The sequence below is a fragment of the Polyodon spathula genome, chromosome 50 (assembly GCF_017654505.1).
Source record: "Polyodon spathula isolate WHYD16114869_AA chromosome 50, ASM1765450v1, whole genome shotgun sequence".
Classification (NCBI taxonomy): Eukaryota; Metazoa; Chordata; class Actinopteri; order Acipenseriformes; family Polyodontidae; genus Polyodon; species Polyodon spathula.
The window spans coordinates 1025042-1044962 of NC_054583.1; the positions used below are offsets into that span (position 1 = coordinate 1025042).

The following is a 19921-nucleotide window of genomic DNA, read 5'->3' on the forward strand; positions in this document are numbered from 1 at the left end:
TGTTATTGCATTGAGTAGACCTTCAATTGAACAACTAAGACATTGCTTCACTTTTTATAACACAGGCTTGTGGATGGAGGCTGTCCGCCTGTCTCTCACACTTGCATTTTAACATGCATCTAGAGAAGCGCCTGTCCGATTGTGATTTTGCTGAGGACCATCTTCAGCACAAGTAATTGGGAGTATCGGAATCTGTAGAGTTCATGGAGACATTCTGCCACATTTATATTTTAACATGTCTCCTAGAGAACAGCTTGTCCTATTGTGATGAAACTTTGTGTGGACATTTTAACATGTACCCGTTTGTCTGATAAATCATCCTCTGTTGTATTCTGAGCTGCTGTTTCACCCGTCCTCTTAAACTTCCCATATAGTGAAGACTCCTGAGGCAATAAACACATCTACATGACCTTACTTTACATCTCGTGTGTTCAAGCAAATACCACAATGAAGTTAGTTATGTGTGGAATCAGCTGTGTGTGTCTTTATGTTTTTTTATTGTATTATAAGTTGTTGAGTTATATATATATATATACACACACACACACACACACACACACACACACACACACACACATACACTGAGTGTACAAAACATTGGGAACACCTTCCTAATATTGAGTTGCATCCCCTTTTGCCCTCAGAACAGCCTCAATTCTTCGGTCATGGACTCTAAAAGGTGTCGAAAGCGTTCCACAGGGATGCTGGCCCATGTTGACTCCAATGCTTCCCACAGTTGTGTCAAGTTGGCTGGTAGTGGATCTCTACTCCGAATAGCTCGTTCCATCTCATCCCACAGATGCTCAGTTGGATTGAGGTGACTGGTCAGGCCACTGCAGTAAGCTGAATTCACTGTCATGTTCATGGAACCATTCCATTTTTATTGAGAAAAAATATATATATTAAATACAAAACTCCATAATTGGATAAGTCTCCATAATTGGATAAGTCTCCACCCCCCTGAGTTAATACTTGGTGGAAGCACCTTTGGCAGCATTTACAGCTGTGAGTCTGTTAGGATAGGTCTCTACCAGCTTTGTACACCTAGATTTGGCAATATTTGACCATTCTCCATGCATTTTACCTTCTATCCTGACAAGTGCCCCAGCCCCTGCTAATGAGAAACATCCCCATAACAAGATGCTGCCACCACCATGCTTTACAGTAGGGATGGTGTTCTTTGGGTGGTGCCCTGTGTTGGGTTTGAGCCAAACATAACGCTTTGCATTTAGGTCAAAAAGTTCCATTTTAGTTTCGTCTGACCACAAAACTTTTTGCCACATAGCTACAGAATCTCCTGAGTGTTTTTTTTTTTTGCATACTTCAAACGGGATTCAAGGTGGGCTTTCTTGAGTAATGGCTTCCTTCTTGCCACCCTACCATACTTGCCAGATTTGTGGAGTGCTTGGGATATTGTTGTCACATGCACACTTTGACCAGTCTTGGCCATAAAAGCTCTTGCAAAGTTGCCATTGGCCTCTTGGTAGCCTCTCTGATCAGTCTCCTTCTTGCTCGGTTATCCAGTTTGGAGGGACGGTCTGATCTAGGCAGGGTCTTGGTGGTGCCATACACCTTCCCACTCTTAATAATTGTCTTGACTATACTCCAAGGGATATTCAAGGCCTTTGATATATTTTTTTTATACCCATCCCCTGGTCTGTACCTTTCAACAACTTTGGCCTGGGGTTCTTTTGAAAGCGCCTTGGTGCTCGTGGTTGAGTCTTTGCTTTGAAATGCACTACCCAGCAGAGGGAACCTACAGGAACTGCTGAATTTATCCTGAAATCATGCGAATCACTACAATTTAATAATTTACCAAATAAATACAATCTTTAAGGTATTTATTTATTTATTTTTTAATTTAGTCGTTGCCAATTTTTTACCCTGGTTTTTTTTTCCCCAATTTTGTAATGCCCAATTATTCACTGTATCCTCTGCTCACCACTCGCAATTGTACTGGGGTCAGTTGTAACATCAGCACCTTGCATTTCAAGCCCTCTTGCTGTATGTACATCAGCTCTTAAAACAGGATAACTATGGAGATTGGTAGAGGACAGATTCAAGTTATTTGTATCAGAGTCTGGTCAAACTAGCAAAATCATCTGTGAGTAATGGAGAGAAAGGTATAAAATGTTACACCTCTACATTTATGCCAGATGCCCAAAGACAGGAATGCAGCCTGTTTTAGACTTTGTCAGTTTTACGCTGCGCGGACAGCGTTAAAGCCGCAGCATTCTAAATTGGAATGTTACGCTGGACGGAGATGCACTTGCTGTGAAAGAACCTCGTCCCTCTCGATAAAAACATAATAAATCAAAGGGTCAGGAAATGTAATCATCAGAAACCGAAGAGGCCGACCCATCGATACGATGCTTCTGTCTCTCCTCATCGGCACACCGGGAGACACGACGAAAAATTTCCATCAGCGCAGCGCAAGCTTTAAACAAAAACAAACATAAAACAATAACGAACAATGCGACGAGCCCCCAGCGCTGGTATCTATTTGCAGAAGCTGGTGGTGGTGGTGTGGGTTTATCTGGACCAGCTGGTGCTGTGGGTTCAGCTGGGAACAGGACTAACTCACGGCTCGCCCCATAGCCCATACGACCATTAATATAGCACTTGTATTCTCCAGCATCTTCTTCCCTGACTCTCCTCAGCAGCAGTGAAGCGTTCCCGCGCTGCAGCTCAGAATCAAACAGGCTGGTCCTGCTCACATACTGAGGGAACTGATGGGTAAGCTGGTCCGTGTTGTCATAGTAACTGTGAACGGTGTGCTCCACTTTTTTCACCCAAGTCCACGTTACAGCCAGATCCTTCATGTCATTGTTATAACTGAAAGTGCAGCTCAGGATACAGTCCTGTCCTATAGTGCAGTTCACTGAGTTTGGGACTTGAACCTCAACAAGGGCACTGCTGCCGACGCCCACTATGAGGATTAGCAGCACCCAGGCACCAGCAGGGCCTGCAGGTGCCAGAGGCAGGCAGAGGGCTGCCATTGTGGGGAACTGGATACTTGAAGAGCAAATCTAGTTCAGCAAGTGTGCCTGGTCCCCCTCACCATCTGCAAAAATAAATAAATAAGTCAAATCAGGGTTTTCATTTCAGACTTGAAAGGAAGATAAAGCTGAGTTTGTGAGGCATTTTCAATTGAAGATCAAAGCTCCAAGACTACAGCTAAACTGAAATGTGTTAGAGAACCATTTTAAACAAAGAAGAGCAAAGTGTATTTTTATGTTATTTTATAATTTCTCTTACCTTAGGTGTGTTGGGGAGGACACATGTGGTAGTGACACAAATGGATTGATACATGCAGTATATAGACAGACAGATAGATAGATAGATAGATAGATAGACAGACAGATAGATAGATAGACAGATAGATAGACAGACAGACAGACAACAGATAGAAAGATTTAGATAGATAGATAGATAGATAGATATAGGTTAAACTGGGTAGGTATACTGTTGCAAACTTAAACTGGGCTGAAATAAATATCTGCATTCCAGTACAACCACTGTGCTTAACTACATTTATTTTGTGTCTGAAATAAAGAACCCTTTTTTTGTTCCAGTATTGATCACGAGTTTCAGCCCACGCCCTCAGAACCTTTGCAAGGTCACCTTACCTGAAGAAGCCACGGCTTTCTGACCGAGTCACTGGACAAAGTGAAAGATTGCCATAGCAGCAAGATTATTGCGCTGTTACCCGCTGACTACAAAAGGTGCCAACCTGACCAGCAGCTTGACAGCCGATGTTGTTGAAATAAACCAAACATACAGATAATATAACACAACGTGTTTGTAAGACAGGTTAAAAGAACATATACTATTTATAAAAATATACTATTTTCCAAAATGCCTGAAAACGTCTTAATTTAGAAAAAAATAAAAACAAACAAACCAAAAAAAAAAAAAGATCTTTTGTCATGAAGTACTTTCTGCGCCTCGCAGTATAATCGTAAATCTCGAAAAACTACTCACTTCTAAATCTTTTGTAGTCATTTTTGTATTACTTTCGTATAAATACATGTTCATTTGGATTCATATGTTGTTTTTTTCTGACTTTATGTGAACGAAAAGACACACATTTGCCCGTTTTCCCACTGGAAATAGTGATATTTTGAAATATCGCTGTCCTGGTCACAAAAGCAGTTTGTGGGGAATAATAGCCATTTTCTATACTTTTGAGGCATAAGCAATTAGGAAATAACACTTACTACCCAGGAACAAAAAAAATTGTTTTTTATTGTACTAGATGTGACACAATATTTGACTTGACGGGTCACTGAGGCACGCTAGAATTCCGTGATCTTACTCGAATGAAAAAGCTTACTTACTTTAAAAACAATGTTTTGTGTTAGGTTCAGTAATTAACTCATATATATATATATATATATATATATATATATATATATATATATATATATATATATATATATATACATGTTTGCTTTTATCTACACTGTTTTAATGAAAAAGTTACAAGGTCGTTTCATAAGAAAGTTTACAAACGAGAGGAGGCCATTCGGCCCATCTTGCTCGTTTGGTTGTTAGTAGCTTATTGATCCCAAAATCTCATCAAGCAGCTTCTTGAAGGATCCCAGGGTGTCGGCTTCAACAACATTACTGGGGAGTTGATTCCAGACCCTCACAATTCTCTGTGTAAAAAAGTGTCTCCTATTTTCTGTTCTGAATGCCCCTTTTTCTAAACTCCATTTGTGACCCCTGGTCCTTGTTTCTTTTTTCAGGCTGAAAAAGTCCCTTGGGTCGACACTGTCAATACCTTTTAGAATTTTGAATGCTTGAATTAGGTCGCCACGTAATCTTCTTTGTTCAAGACTGAACAGATTCAATTCTTTTAGCCTGTCTGCATATGACGTGCCTTTTAAGCCCGGAATAATTCTGGTCGCTCTTCTTTGCACTCTTTCTAGAGCAGCAATATCTTTTTTATAGCGAGGTGACCAGAACTGCACACAATATTCAAGATGAGGTCTTACTAGTGCATTGTACAGTTTTAACATTACTTCCCTTGATTTAAATTCAACACTTTTCACAATGTATCCGAGTATCTTGTTAGCCTTTTTTATAGCTTCCCCACATTGTCTAGATGAAGACATTTCTGAGTCAACAAAAACTCCTAGGTCTTTTTCATAGATTCCTTCTCCAATTTCAATATCTCCCATATGATATTTATAATGTACATTTTTATTTCCTGCGTGCAGTACCTTACACTTTTCTCTATTAAATGTCATTTGCCATGTGTCTGCCCAGTTCTGAATCTTGTCTAGATCATTTTGAATGACCTTTGCTGCTGCAACAGTGTTTGCCACTCCTCCTACTTTTGTGTCGTCTGCAAATTTAACAAGTTTGCTTACTATACCAGAATCTAAATCATTAATGTAGATTAGGAATAGCAGAGGACCTAATACTGATCCCTGTGGTACTCCACTGGTTACCACACTCCATTCTGAGGTTTTTCCTCTAATCAGTACTTTCTGTTTTCTACATGTTAACCACTCCCTAATCCATGTACATGTGTTTCCTTGAATCCCAACTGCGTTCAGTTTGAGAATTAATCTTTTGTGCGGGACTTTGTCAAAAGCTTTCTGGAAATCTAAATAAACCATGTCATATGCTTTGCAATTATCCATTATGGATGTTGCATCCTCAAAAAAATCAAGCAAGTTAGTTAGGCACGATCTCCCTTTCCTAAAACCATGTTGACTGTCTCCCAGTACCCTGTTACCATATAGGTAATTTTCCATTTTGGATCTTATTATAGTTTCCATAAGTTTGCATATAATAGAAGTCAGGCTTACTGGTCTGTAGTTACCTGGTTCAGTTTTGTTTCCCTTTTTGTGGATCGGTATTACTTTTGCAATTTTCCAGTCTGTCGGTACCACCCCTGTGTCAAGAGACTGCTGCATGATCTTGGTTAGCGGTTTGTAAATTACTTCTTTCATTTCTTTGAGTACTACTGGGAGGATCTCATCCGGCCCAGGGGATTTGTTTATTTTAAGAGCTCCTAGTCCCTTTAACACTTCTGCCTCAGTTATGCTAAAGTTATTTAAAACTGGATAGGAACTGGATGACATGTGGGGCATGTTGTCAGTATCTTCCTTTGTAAAAACTTGTGAAAAGTAATAATTTAACATATTTGCTATTTTTTTTTCTTCCTCTACGATTTTGCCATTTGTATCTCTTAAACATTTAATCTCCTCTTTGAATGTTCTCTTGCTGTTGTAATATTGGAAAAACATTTTGGAATTGGTTTTAGCTCCCTTAGCAATGTTCATTTCTATTTCTCTCTTGGCCTTTCTAACTTCCTTTTTGACTTGCGTTTGCAGTTCTGTGTACTCTTTCTGCGTACTTTCTTTTTGGTCCTTTTTTAATGCTCTGTAAAGTGCCTTTTTTCGCTGAATATTTTTTTTAATTGATCTATTAAACCATTTTGGCAATTTAGTTTTACATTTAGATTTGTCTACTTTAGGGATGTAATTGTTTTGCGCCTCTAGTACTACATTTTTGAAGAACAACCATCCTTCTTCTGTGGGTGTTTTCTCTATTTTACTCCAATCTACTTCTGTTAGTCTCTGTTTCATACCTTCATAGTTTGCTTTTCTAAAATTGTAAACCTTAGCTTTAGTCTTTACTTTTGGGGATTTAAAAAACACTTCAAATGAGACCATGTTGTGGTCTGAGTTTGCCAGTGGTTCTCTGACCTCTGTTTTAGTTATTCTATCTTCGTTATTTGAAAAGACTAAATCAAGGCATGCCTCCCCTCTAGTGGGTGCCTTCACAAATTGTGTTAGGAAGCAGTCATTTGTCATTTCCACCATTTCTATTTCATCCTTCGCGCTACCCACCGGGTTTTCCCATTTTATTTGGGGGAAGTTGAAATCCCCCATTAGTATGGCTTCTCCTTTGCTACACACATTTCTAATGTCATTGTATAACAGATTATTGTGCTCACCGTCTGAATCTGGCGGTCTATAGCATGCTCCTATTATTATGCCTTTTGAATTTTTGTCTGTTATTCTGACCCATATTGATTCGGGTTTATTTTCTTTGTCCAGGTTTAACACCTGGGCTTCAAGACTGTTTCTTATGTATAGCGCTACCCCTCCTCCTCTTCTGTCCTGCCTGTCTTTCCTATACAGTGTATACCCACAAATATTATATTCGTCCCCATCACTCTCAGATAACCACGTTTCTGTAACACCTATCACATCATAGTTACCTGTTAGTGCAGTAGCTTCCTTCCTTCCTGTCATTTGCTCACCGGTTCTTTATGATTTTTACATGCTGATATTTGTACGAATTCGCTCACACGTACAGCGAGGCCTGCACCCTGCGTGATGTGAATACGCGAATTCCGCAATCTGAAGTTTATTTTCTGTTATTTATTTCTTTTAATTCCAAGCTAGCTTTCCGTACACCGTTCCTATCCGGCGTTATTCTGTCTTCACTGACACATGACTGTCTGTCGGCCGTTTAAAAGACACAATGTAACGCATTAATACAGGACGAAATGAATGAATTGATACATGTAGCCAGAAAAGCAACATTCCCTTTGGAAATGTACATTATTATTATTATTATTATTATTATTATTATTATTATTATTATTATTATCTCGCTTACCTAAAGTCGACTCTTGTGAACACGATCTGAGTGCTGTCTGCCTGTGTTATGGACTTTTTAGGACGGGCTTTTGCCCCTCCTTTTTAAGGGATGGGACAAGGTTTCCAATGATTGACATGCTGTTATGTAAGACGGCAGCTCTGCCTCTCAGTGACTCACTTGTTCGGCTTTTCAAAAGGAGACGAAGCTACATTGTTGATGTGATGATATTCATGTTTGCGAATTCAGTCTTCACTAGTCATAGTTAAGGACTAGTATAATAGTTAGATGATCGTGTTTGTAAAACAGCATTGAAGCAGGTTACACAAATAAGCATAAATAAACATATTTAACGTTAAATAGATGAATGTTTGATTGTAAAAGTATAAATGTTAATTGTAACGGCGCACGGTCAGGAGCAGAGAATTAATTCCACTGATTTGTTTTGGCGGTGGGTTGGGAAAAAAAAGTGATTTAAAGCAAGGCTTCTCCCTCCGTGTGTGTGTGTTTGCTACTGTTTTAGAAATTAGTATTTTAAAGGCGTTGGGGTTTCAGAGGAGTGCTGGACACCGGGAGTTTTTAAAGTAGTGGTTTTGTTGTTGTGTTTGTAAACCCCGTCTCCGCGATTGTCTCAAGCAGCACTGCACTTTGTTTTTCATTAGAATTGAACATGTATTGATTTATCGATCAGTTCAAACCCCATGCCGTGACTGTGTATTCTGGACTTGTCCTATTTGTTAAATGTTCTTAACCACACGTCGGAATAAAAGCGATGTTCATTGCCTTGCATGTTGTTGTGGTTTTAGTTTGTCCTGGTATTCTGCCTGGCCAACCCCCCCCTCCCCCCCCCGATCGAAAAGAACGAGTGCCCCTCCCGGGAGTTACTTAGCAGTTTTATTTTTGTATAAAATCATCCCAGATGCAAATATCTTTTAAATAATTCAGCCTGTTAGGAGTAGGCTGGGGATTTATAAAATGCAGTGTCTTTCCTTAGGAGGGGAGCGGAGAGATTTATAAGGTCACTGATACAACCTGCTAGTCTGTGTTGATCAGTGGTGATGAGTGTGCTGTATAGTGCAGCAATGAACACGTATACCTGTGAACGCAACCAGTGACCGTTTAAATATCTCCGGGTACCAGTGAACGTGATGTGACAGAGGGTGAGGGGTAGGCTCGGACCTTTCACCCCGTTACATTCTCCGATTTCTTTACACTAATGTAATGAATGCACGTGTTTTTATATAAGCGGCGTTAGCGTCGGCATGTCCGATATGAAAGATCTCAAACATGCTGGGATGCAAAACGTTCGCTGGATTCAATACGATTAGTCTTCTGGAGCTTGTTGTCTGTGGTCGAGTAGGCATCACATACAAAGACGTAAGCACGATATACGCTCCTTGCTTATATACGCAAAAAGCCCTTTTGTACAGCGGTATCGGCGCTATGCTTTAATGCGAGAGGTGCTGTGTTAGCACCTACTCTCCGCCTGTGTGTGGATGCCTCGCCCTGTGAGTTCAAGTTACTTATCAAATGTTATAGCCAACTTGAAATATGCAAAACTGTTCAAGAGCTGAAAACAAATAAAAAGGTCTAATTAAGCACATTATCAGTTCAGTAAAGGGTCTAGTTGAGTAATTGAGAGCACGGTTGGAATGAAAACCAGCAGCCACAGGAGGTCCCCCCAGGACCGAGTTTGAGAAGCCCTGATCTGGCAGGTTGACATTTGCTCCTGAGTCAATCATTGCTCTCACTGGTGTGTTTTTGACAGTGGCGGTAGTTAGCGGTTGTTTAGGGTATGTAACATTGCATATCATGTGTGCACATTCATTATAAGTGCTGGATGTATTGTTGTATTGGTCTGCATCTTCGGTTTGAGAGTCCTCTTCAACTTTGTTCAGTACAGGTCGCAGGGTTTACTGAGCCTTGTTTCTATGTATATTTGCTGCCCTCTTGTGGTTTTAAACGGCATTGTCTTGCAAAATGATTTTGTATGCCACAGGATTTGCATTGTTTTCCTCTGGCTGGACAATATGATTGCCCTCCTTTATGTGGATATGTGCCGGCACAGTTAAAACATAGATTATTATTTATTGCAGAGCTGCTTGCTTTGTTCGTTTGTGTGTGCCTTCTATGCTGAGTTACACGGTATACTATTGCACTGTCTGGAGAACTGCTGTCAGTCAACTTGACTTTTTCTATTCCCACTGAGGTTTCTAAGGTTCTGCTGAAATTTAACAGATCAGTTAAAGTAAGGTCTGCTTCTCTGAATGCTTTTCGCCTGACGTGGGAAGATGTATAACTCAAAAAGATTTGTGATTTGAGCTCTTTGTCTATGTGTGTAATTCACAGGTGGCTGCTAATGGTCTTAGTCTTGTGTGGTATGTGTCTAGTGATTCTCCTGGCTGCTGTTTGTTTTGTCTGAATACATAGGTTTCACATTCAATGTTCTTTTTAGGTAAGAAATAGTTGTTCACTTTCTGCTTTGTTGCAGTCATCGGCATTCCCTGAATCTGTAAACGTATTGAATATCTCACATGCTCGTTCGTCGGCATAGTGCAGTAGCATTGCACGTTTTCTTGTTGTGTCTTTAACATTGGAAGCAATGAGAAAATTATCGAATCCATTTCTTCCACTTAGAACTTAAGGAGTTCGGATCAGTGGCCAGACTGAACTCAAAACATGCTGATAAGCCCGAAGCGTGCATTTTGGGTTTGATTAAAACAAGATCCATCTTTTTTTTTCATTTTTTAGTGGGCTGGGGTTTTTGTTTCCTCATCACCAAATATAGTATCAAGGGACCCGGGCTTATAAATGAACACACGAACCCCTTAGTGAGTTATCTATCAATGGGCCTGTGCTTGTCCTTGCTGCTTCTGTTACACACACTGAACCCTCCACTTCCTATCTAGGCTAACCTTTGACTCTCTCCTTGGCGGTCCGTCTGTGTATACTATAAACTCTGGACTGTGCAGTAACCAATGGAATGGAGCTACACTACACTTCCAGCGCATGAAATGCACTGAGGGAGAGCCTGGCCTCTCCTGCCTGACCCACACCCTGCAGAAACTAAATACGAACCGCTTGGCACTCAGGTAAGGATCCCTCCTCGCTGGTAGAGGGAAACCTTAGGGAATCCATGGCTGAGGGTAGCCCTTCCTCCAGACTCTAAAGGCGGCTGTCTCCCTGTTTGGCCTTGCCATGCATGATTGAGAGGTCAAAGAAGAAGAAGTGCTAGCCACATGGAGTTTTTCTTATGGTGTTTCGATACGATGTGTTGATTAGTGGGCGGATTCTCCTTCCAGGAAAACAGGACTAAACAGTCTGTGGGTTTTCTACGCTATCGAGCAACGATGCAGATGTTTGTCTCCCGTCCCAGATGCTTTTTTAAATTTTCCTGCCGTTATGATGGATTTAGTTTTCTGCTCAAAATCTCTAACCATTTCACTCAGAATCGAGCATGCTCAGTAAAGTAATGCTTCAGAAGGGGACGGGTCTCCTCTGATGGATAAAAACTCTCTGGGTTCCTCCAATTAAAACCTGTGCTCGATCACGTGATCTGCTGCTGCTAGCACTGTGGTTGATAGCAGATAGGCATTTATAACAGAGACGTGCCTCCTCTGAGAGACAGAACTGCTGTGAATACAGGAATGGTGAATCTGGGGTTTGAGGTCAAATATCATTTTTTTCTTTAATTTTAGACAATGTTTTTGTTTTATTGAAGAACACTTACACCCACAAAGGTAATCTCAATAAATCCCTAACACTGTCAAATACTCGCACTGTGATTTATTTGCGTGTTTATTTCGGCATTAGGATTATTGTGGGCTTCAGCGCCATCTAGTGGCAATTATTAGTAATTGCAGAAATACTTAAAAAAAAAAAAAAAAATAGATGGCTTAGATTGTTGTCATACTGGTAACGTTTCACAGGAAGACAGTCTTCACTGTCTCTTCAGAGGTTGTGTAACACAGGCCTGTGTGTGGAACACATTACACAGCTACAAACACACACACGCTGCAGGCTTCTTTAAAAGACATTTTATTGCTGTATCCCTTCATAAATAATCTCTTAGCAGCAGATATGTTATGAGACACTGAACAAAAAAGATAATCAGTCACATTGATCCTGGATAAATGCAATTCTAACCCTCAACGATATCTAAAAAATCTTAAATGGCTGTTTATTCGATTGCATCCAGAAATAAAATAACTTGTTTAAGAATTGAATACCTTGAACAAAAACGAGAACAAATCTTCAACATTACATTAAAAAAAAGATATATCTAAAATGGTTGTTTGACTGCATTAGAATAGAAACATTATACATATATTATTTATTAAATATACTTGAGAATTTTTTTTATAAATAAAACATTAATATTCCAGTACAGTAACAAAGAGGCTACCAGAATTAAAATAACTTAGTGGAAAACTTGAAGTGAGATATACTTGAACAGAAACAACACACAAATTTACCCTGAATAAAAATGCAAAAGAAAACAAATTCAATTAAAATTGGACAAGAGCAAGCTTTGCCTGTTTATAATAACCAAAAAAAAAAAATATTACAGTACAGAAACACAGAAAATCTAATTCAAATGGAAACACTTATTTTAACTTATTTCCCGTTTGGCTAATTCCTTGCTGGTGACCTTTGTGCCCGCAGGGTCAGAAAATAAGTTTTGTGGCAAACATCTGCCTCTGCAGAGTTTGTTTATGGCTGTCTGCTGATAAAATGAATTCGAACGGCAACTAATCTAAAGTCGGATTGACAAAGAACAAGATATCGCAGCATAATAAACAAGTTTTGTTTTTGTTCCCATCCTGATAAAAATACAAACATCTAGCAAGACTTTAGACAAATTCATGTTAAAGCTACAGATACTGCAAGAATGAGTAACAAAAACATGTTTTATTTTAACCACTAATTACAAAAAGGCCTAATTAAATTGTTCAAATTGAATAGCATATATTCTACACAGCTTAACACAAGCTAAACTCGTTAATATCGTAGAAATATCGTTCCCGCCTGTGACACACAAAACGCAGAGGCGTGGTGTTGCGTTTATGGCTGGTAAACATTTCTAGAATAATGACCTGATTTTATTTTTCCGCAGTCTTTTTGAGACAGCATTATTACGCACCGTAGAAATCCCTGTGCTTGAAAGGGTTGTGTTTTTTCCCCCGCTGGATCCAAACCCTTCCTCATTGGGCGTGTGCAGATGGTGTCCCTAGTTGCTACAGCTGAATGGGCACTGAACACACGTCCACTTTGACGGGCATGGTGGCAATTGAGAAGCGCACCCACAGCAATAGGGTAGTGTGTTATCTAGATGTGGGGAAGCTATAAAAAAGGCTAACAAGATGCTCGGATACATTGTGAAAAGTGTTGAATTTAAATCAAGGGAAGTAATGTTAAAACTGTACAATGCACTAGTAAGACCTCATCTTGAATATTGTGTGCAGTTCTGGTCACCTCGCTATAAAAAAAAGATATTGCTGCTCTAGAAAGAGTGCAAAGAAGAGCGACCAGAATTATTCCGGGCTTAAAAGGCATGTCATATGAAGACAGGCTAAAAGAATTGAATCTGTTCAGTCTTGAACAAAGAAGACTACGTGGTGACCTAATTCAAGCATTCAAAATTCTAAAAGGTATTGACAGTGTCGACCCAAGGGACTTTTTCAGCCTGAAAAAAGAAACAAGGACCAGGGGTCACAAATGGAGTTTAGAAAAAGGGGCATTCAGAACAGAAAATAGGAGACACTTTTTTACACAGAGAATTGTGAGGGTCTGGAATCAACTCTCCAGTAATGTTGTTGAAGCTGACACCCTGGGATCCTTCAAGAAGCTGCTTGATGAGATTTTGGGATCAATAAGCTACTAACAACCAAACGAGCAAGATGGGCCGAATGGCCTCCTCTCATTTGTAAACTTTCTTATGTTCTTATGTTCTTATGAGAACGTAATGCCCACCTGAGGGCTGAGATGCCACAGAGGCATCTCGCTTCCCGGCTGAGAAGCGAGTGTGAGGAGAGAGCAGCTATGCGAGGTAGAGTTGGAATTGCTTTGTTTGACGGCTCGCGCTGGCTGGGGTCGCTCTGTTGTTGGTGTTAATGAGCTCCTGTTTCCTGTTTAACAGGCAAACATCGACTGGATGAGCCCATTGAAACTATTCCTTACCAGCAGCGGGTCCAGATAAACTGCGTACCTGCATTAAAAAATACGAAACACGCACTCAATTTAAATTGAATGCGTACGAACACATATACACGTTTTGATGCACAGCTTGCCTGCCTCCCCTCAAACTTCCACTAACAACTACATCTCCGATAAAAACCAACCCAACAAACATGATCCAATCTCTGGCTAGCCCTGTTGTCTTTGCAGCCAAATCAAAGTAAATACAGCTGCAAATGCAACTGGAACCACTAAGAGAGGCAACTGCTAAAAAAAAAAGGAGCCTATAATACTAAACTAACCGTTTTATAACTTATTAATGCATTTCCTTATTTTATTTATATATACGGCTTTATATTGGAAGTTTAACATGTACACGGAGTTTAAGAATTGAATGTTAAAATACAACGTAATTGATTTGCAGAGACAGGTGTGAAACCTCATAAAATGGAAGGTTTTTTTTTTTTTTTTTTTTTTTTTTTAATGCCTACCCCATTAATACTAAAGATTGTACAGCATTTATCAAAATTATTAATGTCTTCAAGGTAGTTATATTTTACCCCCAAAAATACATTTGCTTCACAGTGTTCAAATTATGTTATATATACACACACACACACACACACACACACACAGAGAAACACAAGGAATATAAAACAACTTCACTGCCCAGTTCTCAGCTGTGCTAAATAAAAATGCAACATCCATTCCATGTGAAGTACCACACAACAGTGCTGTACAGCAGTGCATTGCACAACAGTGTTCTAGGCTGAAACGGGACTGTTCAGAAGAGGACAGGAGCTTATGACGTTTGGAGAAACTTAAGACTGGTGGAACTTCAAGGGAGCAATTGTGTTCTATGAGCTATTTAATTTCTTCGGCTTCTAAGCCATGTAGTGGCATTTATTAGTCATTGTACATATTTATATATTTATAGTGTGCAAGTGTTTTAAATGGATGGATTTGATTGGTAATGATTTACAGGAAGGCATTGAACGCGGTATCAGGGTGTGTTGAGCCGTGCAGGGGAGCGGCCTGTCTGTTTTAAAAACACGAGCACACAGTGCCATTCTAGACATGCTGGATGGCCTTTCCCTCATGAAAACACACCCCGTAGCGCAAGTCAACTTTTGGAGCCTTCTCACTGTTCTTGTTTACTACAACTATTGGAAATAAAACAAACTGTCCAACCAGTTTTTACAAGTGAACATTTCTAAGTGCACTATTTAAGTGGATCACAACAGCAGAAGTTAAAGATTTTCTTTTTTTTTTTTTTTTACTTATAGATAAACAGGTGTTGATGCTGCTTCGTTTTAACATGTTTTAAAATAGCAGCCGAATTGAGGCTTGCATCATACACAGGGGTGCAAATTTGGCGATTTGCGCCAGGGTGCCTCGTCGCAGCAGCAACGTTAAATCGTGGCGCTGTAGATATGTTGAATTTTTTTTATTTTTTATTTTTTAAACTCTTTGAAGAGCAGGCGGTGTTGATAATTTAGCAGCAGTCGGCTCTCTGCTGCAAAACTTACAAGACAATTTAGCTGCAAATATCAAAACTGTCTGCAGCCCTGATAAAGAGGCTACAGTTCAGTACACCCAGCTGACAATTTCTCCATCTCCATCTGCTGTGATGGACGGCTCCGAGCATTGTTGGAGTTCCAGCAATGACAACGTGCACATTTCATATTCTGCCAGAAGTTAGAACAGCCTCTTCTCATTTTATAAATGATGAATCCAATGGGACCCAACCCAAGTATACCTAAAACCCACAAGTAGACCACATAGTCTGGCGCTGTTGTGGGTTTAGCTGGAACATACAGTGCTGTTGTGTTGTCAGCTGGTACCACTGACAACTCAGTCTGGCCTGACTGAAACCTCCCAGATATAGAAACTGAGCAGCTGTAATTTCCAGAGTCTCCCATCCTGACTCTCCTCAGCAGCAGTGAAGCGTTCCCGCGCTGCAGCTCAGAATCAAACAGGCTGGTCCTGCTCACATACTGAAGGGGCTGATCGGCAAGCCGGTCCCTGTTGTCATGGTACCTGTGAACGATGTCATGTGTTTCTGCTCTTCTCCAGATCACACCTGACTGCTCATCCCTGCCTCCAGCTGTGTGGTTGAAGGTGCAGCTCAGGATACAGTCCTGCCCCTCAGTACACTTCACTGAGCTCGGGACTGTCACAAACTCACTGCCGCTGACCCTGCCAGCAGCCAGTATGAGGATTGCCAATACCCCGGTAACAGCAGCAGCAGCAGGGCCAGAGAAGCACACTCTCCTCCTTAACTGGATCCTGGACTCGGTCCTTCTCTTCAAATAGAGCCTGAACAGGAGAAGAGCAAACAGTTCAGAAACACAGAGAGAGAGACACACACACGCAGGTTTCAGCACATTTGTGACTCGGACACTCACTGGGGCAGTTTGCTCCCAGGCTGCCTGATGTGATCCGGTGCCAATGAAACAAGTTCAATAGCGAGTAGAAACTTGAAACAGAAGAGAAGAGGAGAAAGTGACGCATCAAACTGAGCGCAGAGAGCAGGACGAGAAGGGCACGCATTGAAGCCAAGAGAAAAGAAACCCTGGAGTGCAATACTGGATCGGGGGTCTTACTGGTTCCAGGGCAGCTCAGGTGAATTCAGGGACGCTTCTTCTCCTGCAGAGTCCATCCTCTTTGCACGCTCCGTCTGCATCTCTGTACCGACAAACAAGAGAAATCTCAAATTCATACCGCCATACACACTGGAGCCACTCAATATTCAAAGACTCGTCTGTCTGTTTATCATTATTATTACACATCACAGCGCTCTTAGTTATAGACTATACACTCCAGGAAAGTTTCATGAAATTAAACCCACAAGGAAAGAGCCATTGTGAAAGCCTACAGATGGCCTCAGCAGGGATACTGCCTTTTTATACCTAAAATATGTAATTAGTATTTCTGATTTTATTTTCACCTTACATAGGCTACTCCTTGAACATAAACAAATGCATCTGTTCTGTGTGTGAATTAAACAATAAGGACCAATATCGGATAAACAAAATTTTAAGCAGCTACATTCGTTTTATGATTATATATGCGAATTTGGTTTAAGAAAAACGGCAAAACTTTGCGCGTAAACACATTTAATTTCTGTAAATAATTTGCGCAAGTAAATAAAGAATAATTAGGAACTTGTTAGGTTTCTCAAAAAAACACTGTAATCTTGTCTAAGGATAACAGTCTTTAGATATATAGTAAACTGAAAGCAATCGCTCAAAAGCTTAATCCTGCGCTACACTACAGCTGGGGATCAAATGATCCATCCACACCCTTTCTTGTTGCAATTGGTACTAAATTAGTGCACAGAGAAATAGTCCTGTATTAGCGAGTCCCTAATTTAATACACAGCCCTGTACTAAATCTACAGGGTTCTCCCCAGGAATTCTGTACAGCCGGGTGGTAGAGCATTGTAGCCGGGAGCACTTAACTTTAAATATATAATAACACAAAATAATCCGATTAATAAGCAATGTAATAATAATAATAATCCATCCTAATTCGTACCCGGGCTACACTGCTCCATTTAGCCCCTGATCCTTTGCGATCTACATTGTGGCAGTGTTTATACATCATATCTCAATCCTTTTTTACGCACTGCCCCGTTTTGGTTCTTCCAATTCGTTGATCATATTGGGTTGTTCTTTTTCTTTTTACATTCCCTCTTTTTTTCCCCCCCATTATCCCTTCTGGTTTGGTAATTTCCACATTTTATTGTTATTATTTCTGCTTTGAAAATAGGAGGTCGATATTGCGCAATCCCCTCAATACTAGTCGTGCTCGAAAACACAATCGCAAAGATACTACACACAATTTTGACAAAAAATACTCACCGGCTTTTTTGTTTGTTTGTTTGTTTTATCTTAAAGACACCAGTTTAACTAACGAGGGAAAAAAAAAAAAAAAAAAAAAACAGCGAGCGGTAATAATACAGATCGAGGAGCAGTCAACTGAAACACTTCCGTATTCAAATACGTTTGTTAAACACCTGAAGGCAGCAAAATGTTTCCTAAAGGTCTCATTTAAGTAACGCGAGCAAAAACGATACCGGTGGAGGATTGTCACTGAAGACAACTAAGATTTAAGATCTGTCCACAAAAAGTGGATGACTTACAACACGTACCCCCACGCGTCTTCACTGAACCCATGATCTGCAGCTCTGTGTCTTCCCGGCAGGGTCAGGTTTACAGCAGTGAATCTTTCTGTTGTAACCGGGAAGGTGCACCCCACCCGTTAAAACACAAAATTAGGCTATTTTTGAAGTGACTTTGGGCTTAAACTCTCCCGAGCCCGATCACATGAAGGGTGAACATAAGCACTGTAACCGTTTAACAGAGAAGGTAAGGCAGAAGAATCCTTTCTTTACTTTAATTAATTAAAAAACAATTCATTATCAGAATACTCACTAGCACAACATACAAAGATACCAAACAGCGTTAGGGAGACCGGTTCACCATTTATATAAAATACAAAAAATAAATCAAACATACAGCAGTAGTCCTCTCTCCAGGAAGGGGCGAGCCGGCTTTCAGCGCGAATGCAGGGGAAATGCAGTCGACTGGAGAAGGTGTTTTATATCAACGTGCTCAGCGAAACACACAGGTCTTGAGAAGGGAAAAGAGAGGAATGGCTTTATTCCCTTGGTGGGCAGGACCGAGTGTGTCATATCCCATTAATTATGTCACTGGTGGTTGTGTCCGAATTGAAAGGGAACCACGCAGGCCCTGCAAATTTAGAACCTCAGGTACCCAACTCTAATAGTGTCTTATTCAGAAACAAAACTTTAGTATTTAAATAAACAGCATATAACAATCTCCTCATATCTTTTTTCCTTCGGTTAGAAAAACTGTAAGGAGAGGCAACTGCTGCTGTCATTTTTCGAGGCTGGCTACAACCCTGGAAGGTTTATAATAATAAATAATTTTTATATAGCGCCTTCTGTTGCGGACTACCATCTCAAAGTGCTTAACAAGATACAAGACTAGGGCCTGTGAACTATGCATCTGAATCACTTACAACAACGTCTCACCCCAAAGACAGAGCACTAGTGACTCGCTCAGGGTCACACGGTGAGTCAGTGGCTGAACTGGGATTTGGACCGGGGACCTGCTGCTTACAAGCCCATTGCTTTAACCACTGGACCACACAGCCTCTTAATATACCTGAGCTGGTGGAGTGAAGTTGGACGTTTAAGAGATTGGTAAGTGCAGGACCATAACCAGAGCTGACATTCTACCGAGGTAGGACTTAGATTTGAAGCTACAGCTGGCAGGGGAGTGGGTAAAACTGCTTTGTTAAATCCACTCAAATCGAGAACTTTCGTGTTTTGTTCTGGTTCAGTGTTTTTAATAATTGCATCTGTAAGAGTGCTTTGGCACTTGAGAAAAACTGTCACTGAAGTCTGCAGTGAATGAATGAAGCCCCTGTAGTCATGGTTACAATGGCATTTCTTTATTGAGGGTGCCGCCATATATGAAACACGCAGAACAGTAAAAACAGAAGCAAGAAATATATCGCAACTTGCTGTAGTTATACACTGTATCACAGAGCTGTATAGAATACAGAATAGAGAACTTTTAACGTGTAGCAGATCCTTCACCCACAGTCAATGACAGAGGCAAGTCTCTTAACAGGGTACAGATTAACTATAGCATTCCTTTTCTTTTTATCAAAAAGTTAGTAAAATACAGCAGAAAATGTAAAAGATGATTAGCATCAATACAGCACAAGTCAGTACATTAATCTCAGCCAGCAATAATATTCAGGTGATATTCCAGCTTCAGTGTAAAAATCAACTACATGGAAAAGCGAGCATTCATCCTTCTATACAAACCAATAGCATTCTTAAACCAGCAAGTCTAATAAGAATATGCAAGCAGGACATCTGATTGAGTAAACAGGAGTCTAAATATTTGAAATAAAATTTGGTGAATTCTAATAGGATATATAAAAAAAGTATGTGGAAAAACTATAGGAACTTCACTTAGATCTTGACCTTTTGTTTCCAGAAAATAACACTTTTTAGTGCGAACATTGTATTGTTTATATATATATATATATAATATATTATATATATAATATATAT

General features: G+C 40.1%; 2 protein-coding genes across 5 annotated transcripts; both read right to left on the bottom strand.

Moving 5' to 3' along the window:
* Positions 1-1830: 1830 nt before the first annotated feature.
* LOC121306767 (V-set domain-containing T-cell activation inhibitor 1-like) lies at positions 1831-7721 on the bottom strand. Its single transcript, XM_041238688.1, has 2 exons — positions 7648-7721; positions 1831-3064 (listed from the first exon to the last, which is right to left on the bottom strand). The coding sequence occupies exon 2, from the start codon at positions 2997-2999 to the stop codon at positions 2322-2324; it is 678 nt and encodes a 225-aa protein (XP_041094622.1). The 5' UTR covers positions 3000-3064; positions 7648-7721; the 3' UTR covers positions 1831-2321.
* A 6549-nt stretch (positions 7722-14270) lies between these two features.
* Positions 14271-18808, bottom strand: LOC121306763 (CD276 antigen-like). 4 transcript variants are annotated; one of them, XM_041238682.1, is made up of 3 exons: positions 18327-18808; positions 16410-16491; positions 14271-16122 (listed from the first exon to the last, which is right to left on the bottom strand). In XM_041238682.1, the coding sequence occupies exons 2-3, from the start codon at positions 16487-16489 to the stop codon at positions 15384-15386; spliced, it is 819 nt and encodes a 272-aa protein (XP_041094616.1). In that variant the 5' UTR covers positions 16490-16491; positions 18327-18808; the 3' UTR covers positions 14271-15383. The 4 variants fall into 4 exon arrangements, with proteins under 4 accessions (XP_041094616.1, XP_041094615.1, XP_041094617.1 ...); XM_041238681.1 differs by lacking the exon at positions 18327-18808 and adding an exon at positions 17960-18298; XM_041238683.1 differs by lacking the exon at positions 18327-18808 and adding an exon at positions 17670-17943.
* Positions 18809-19921: the final 1113 nt, after the last annotated feature.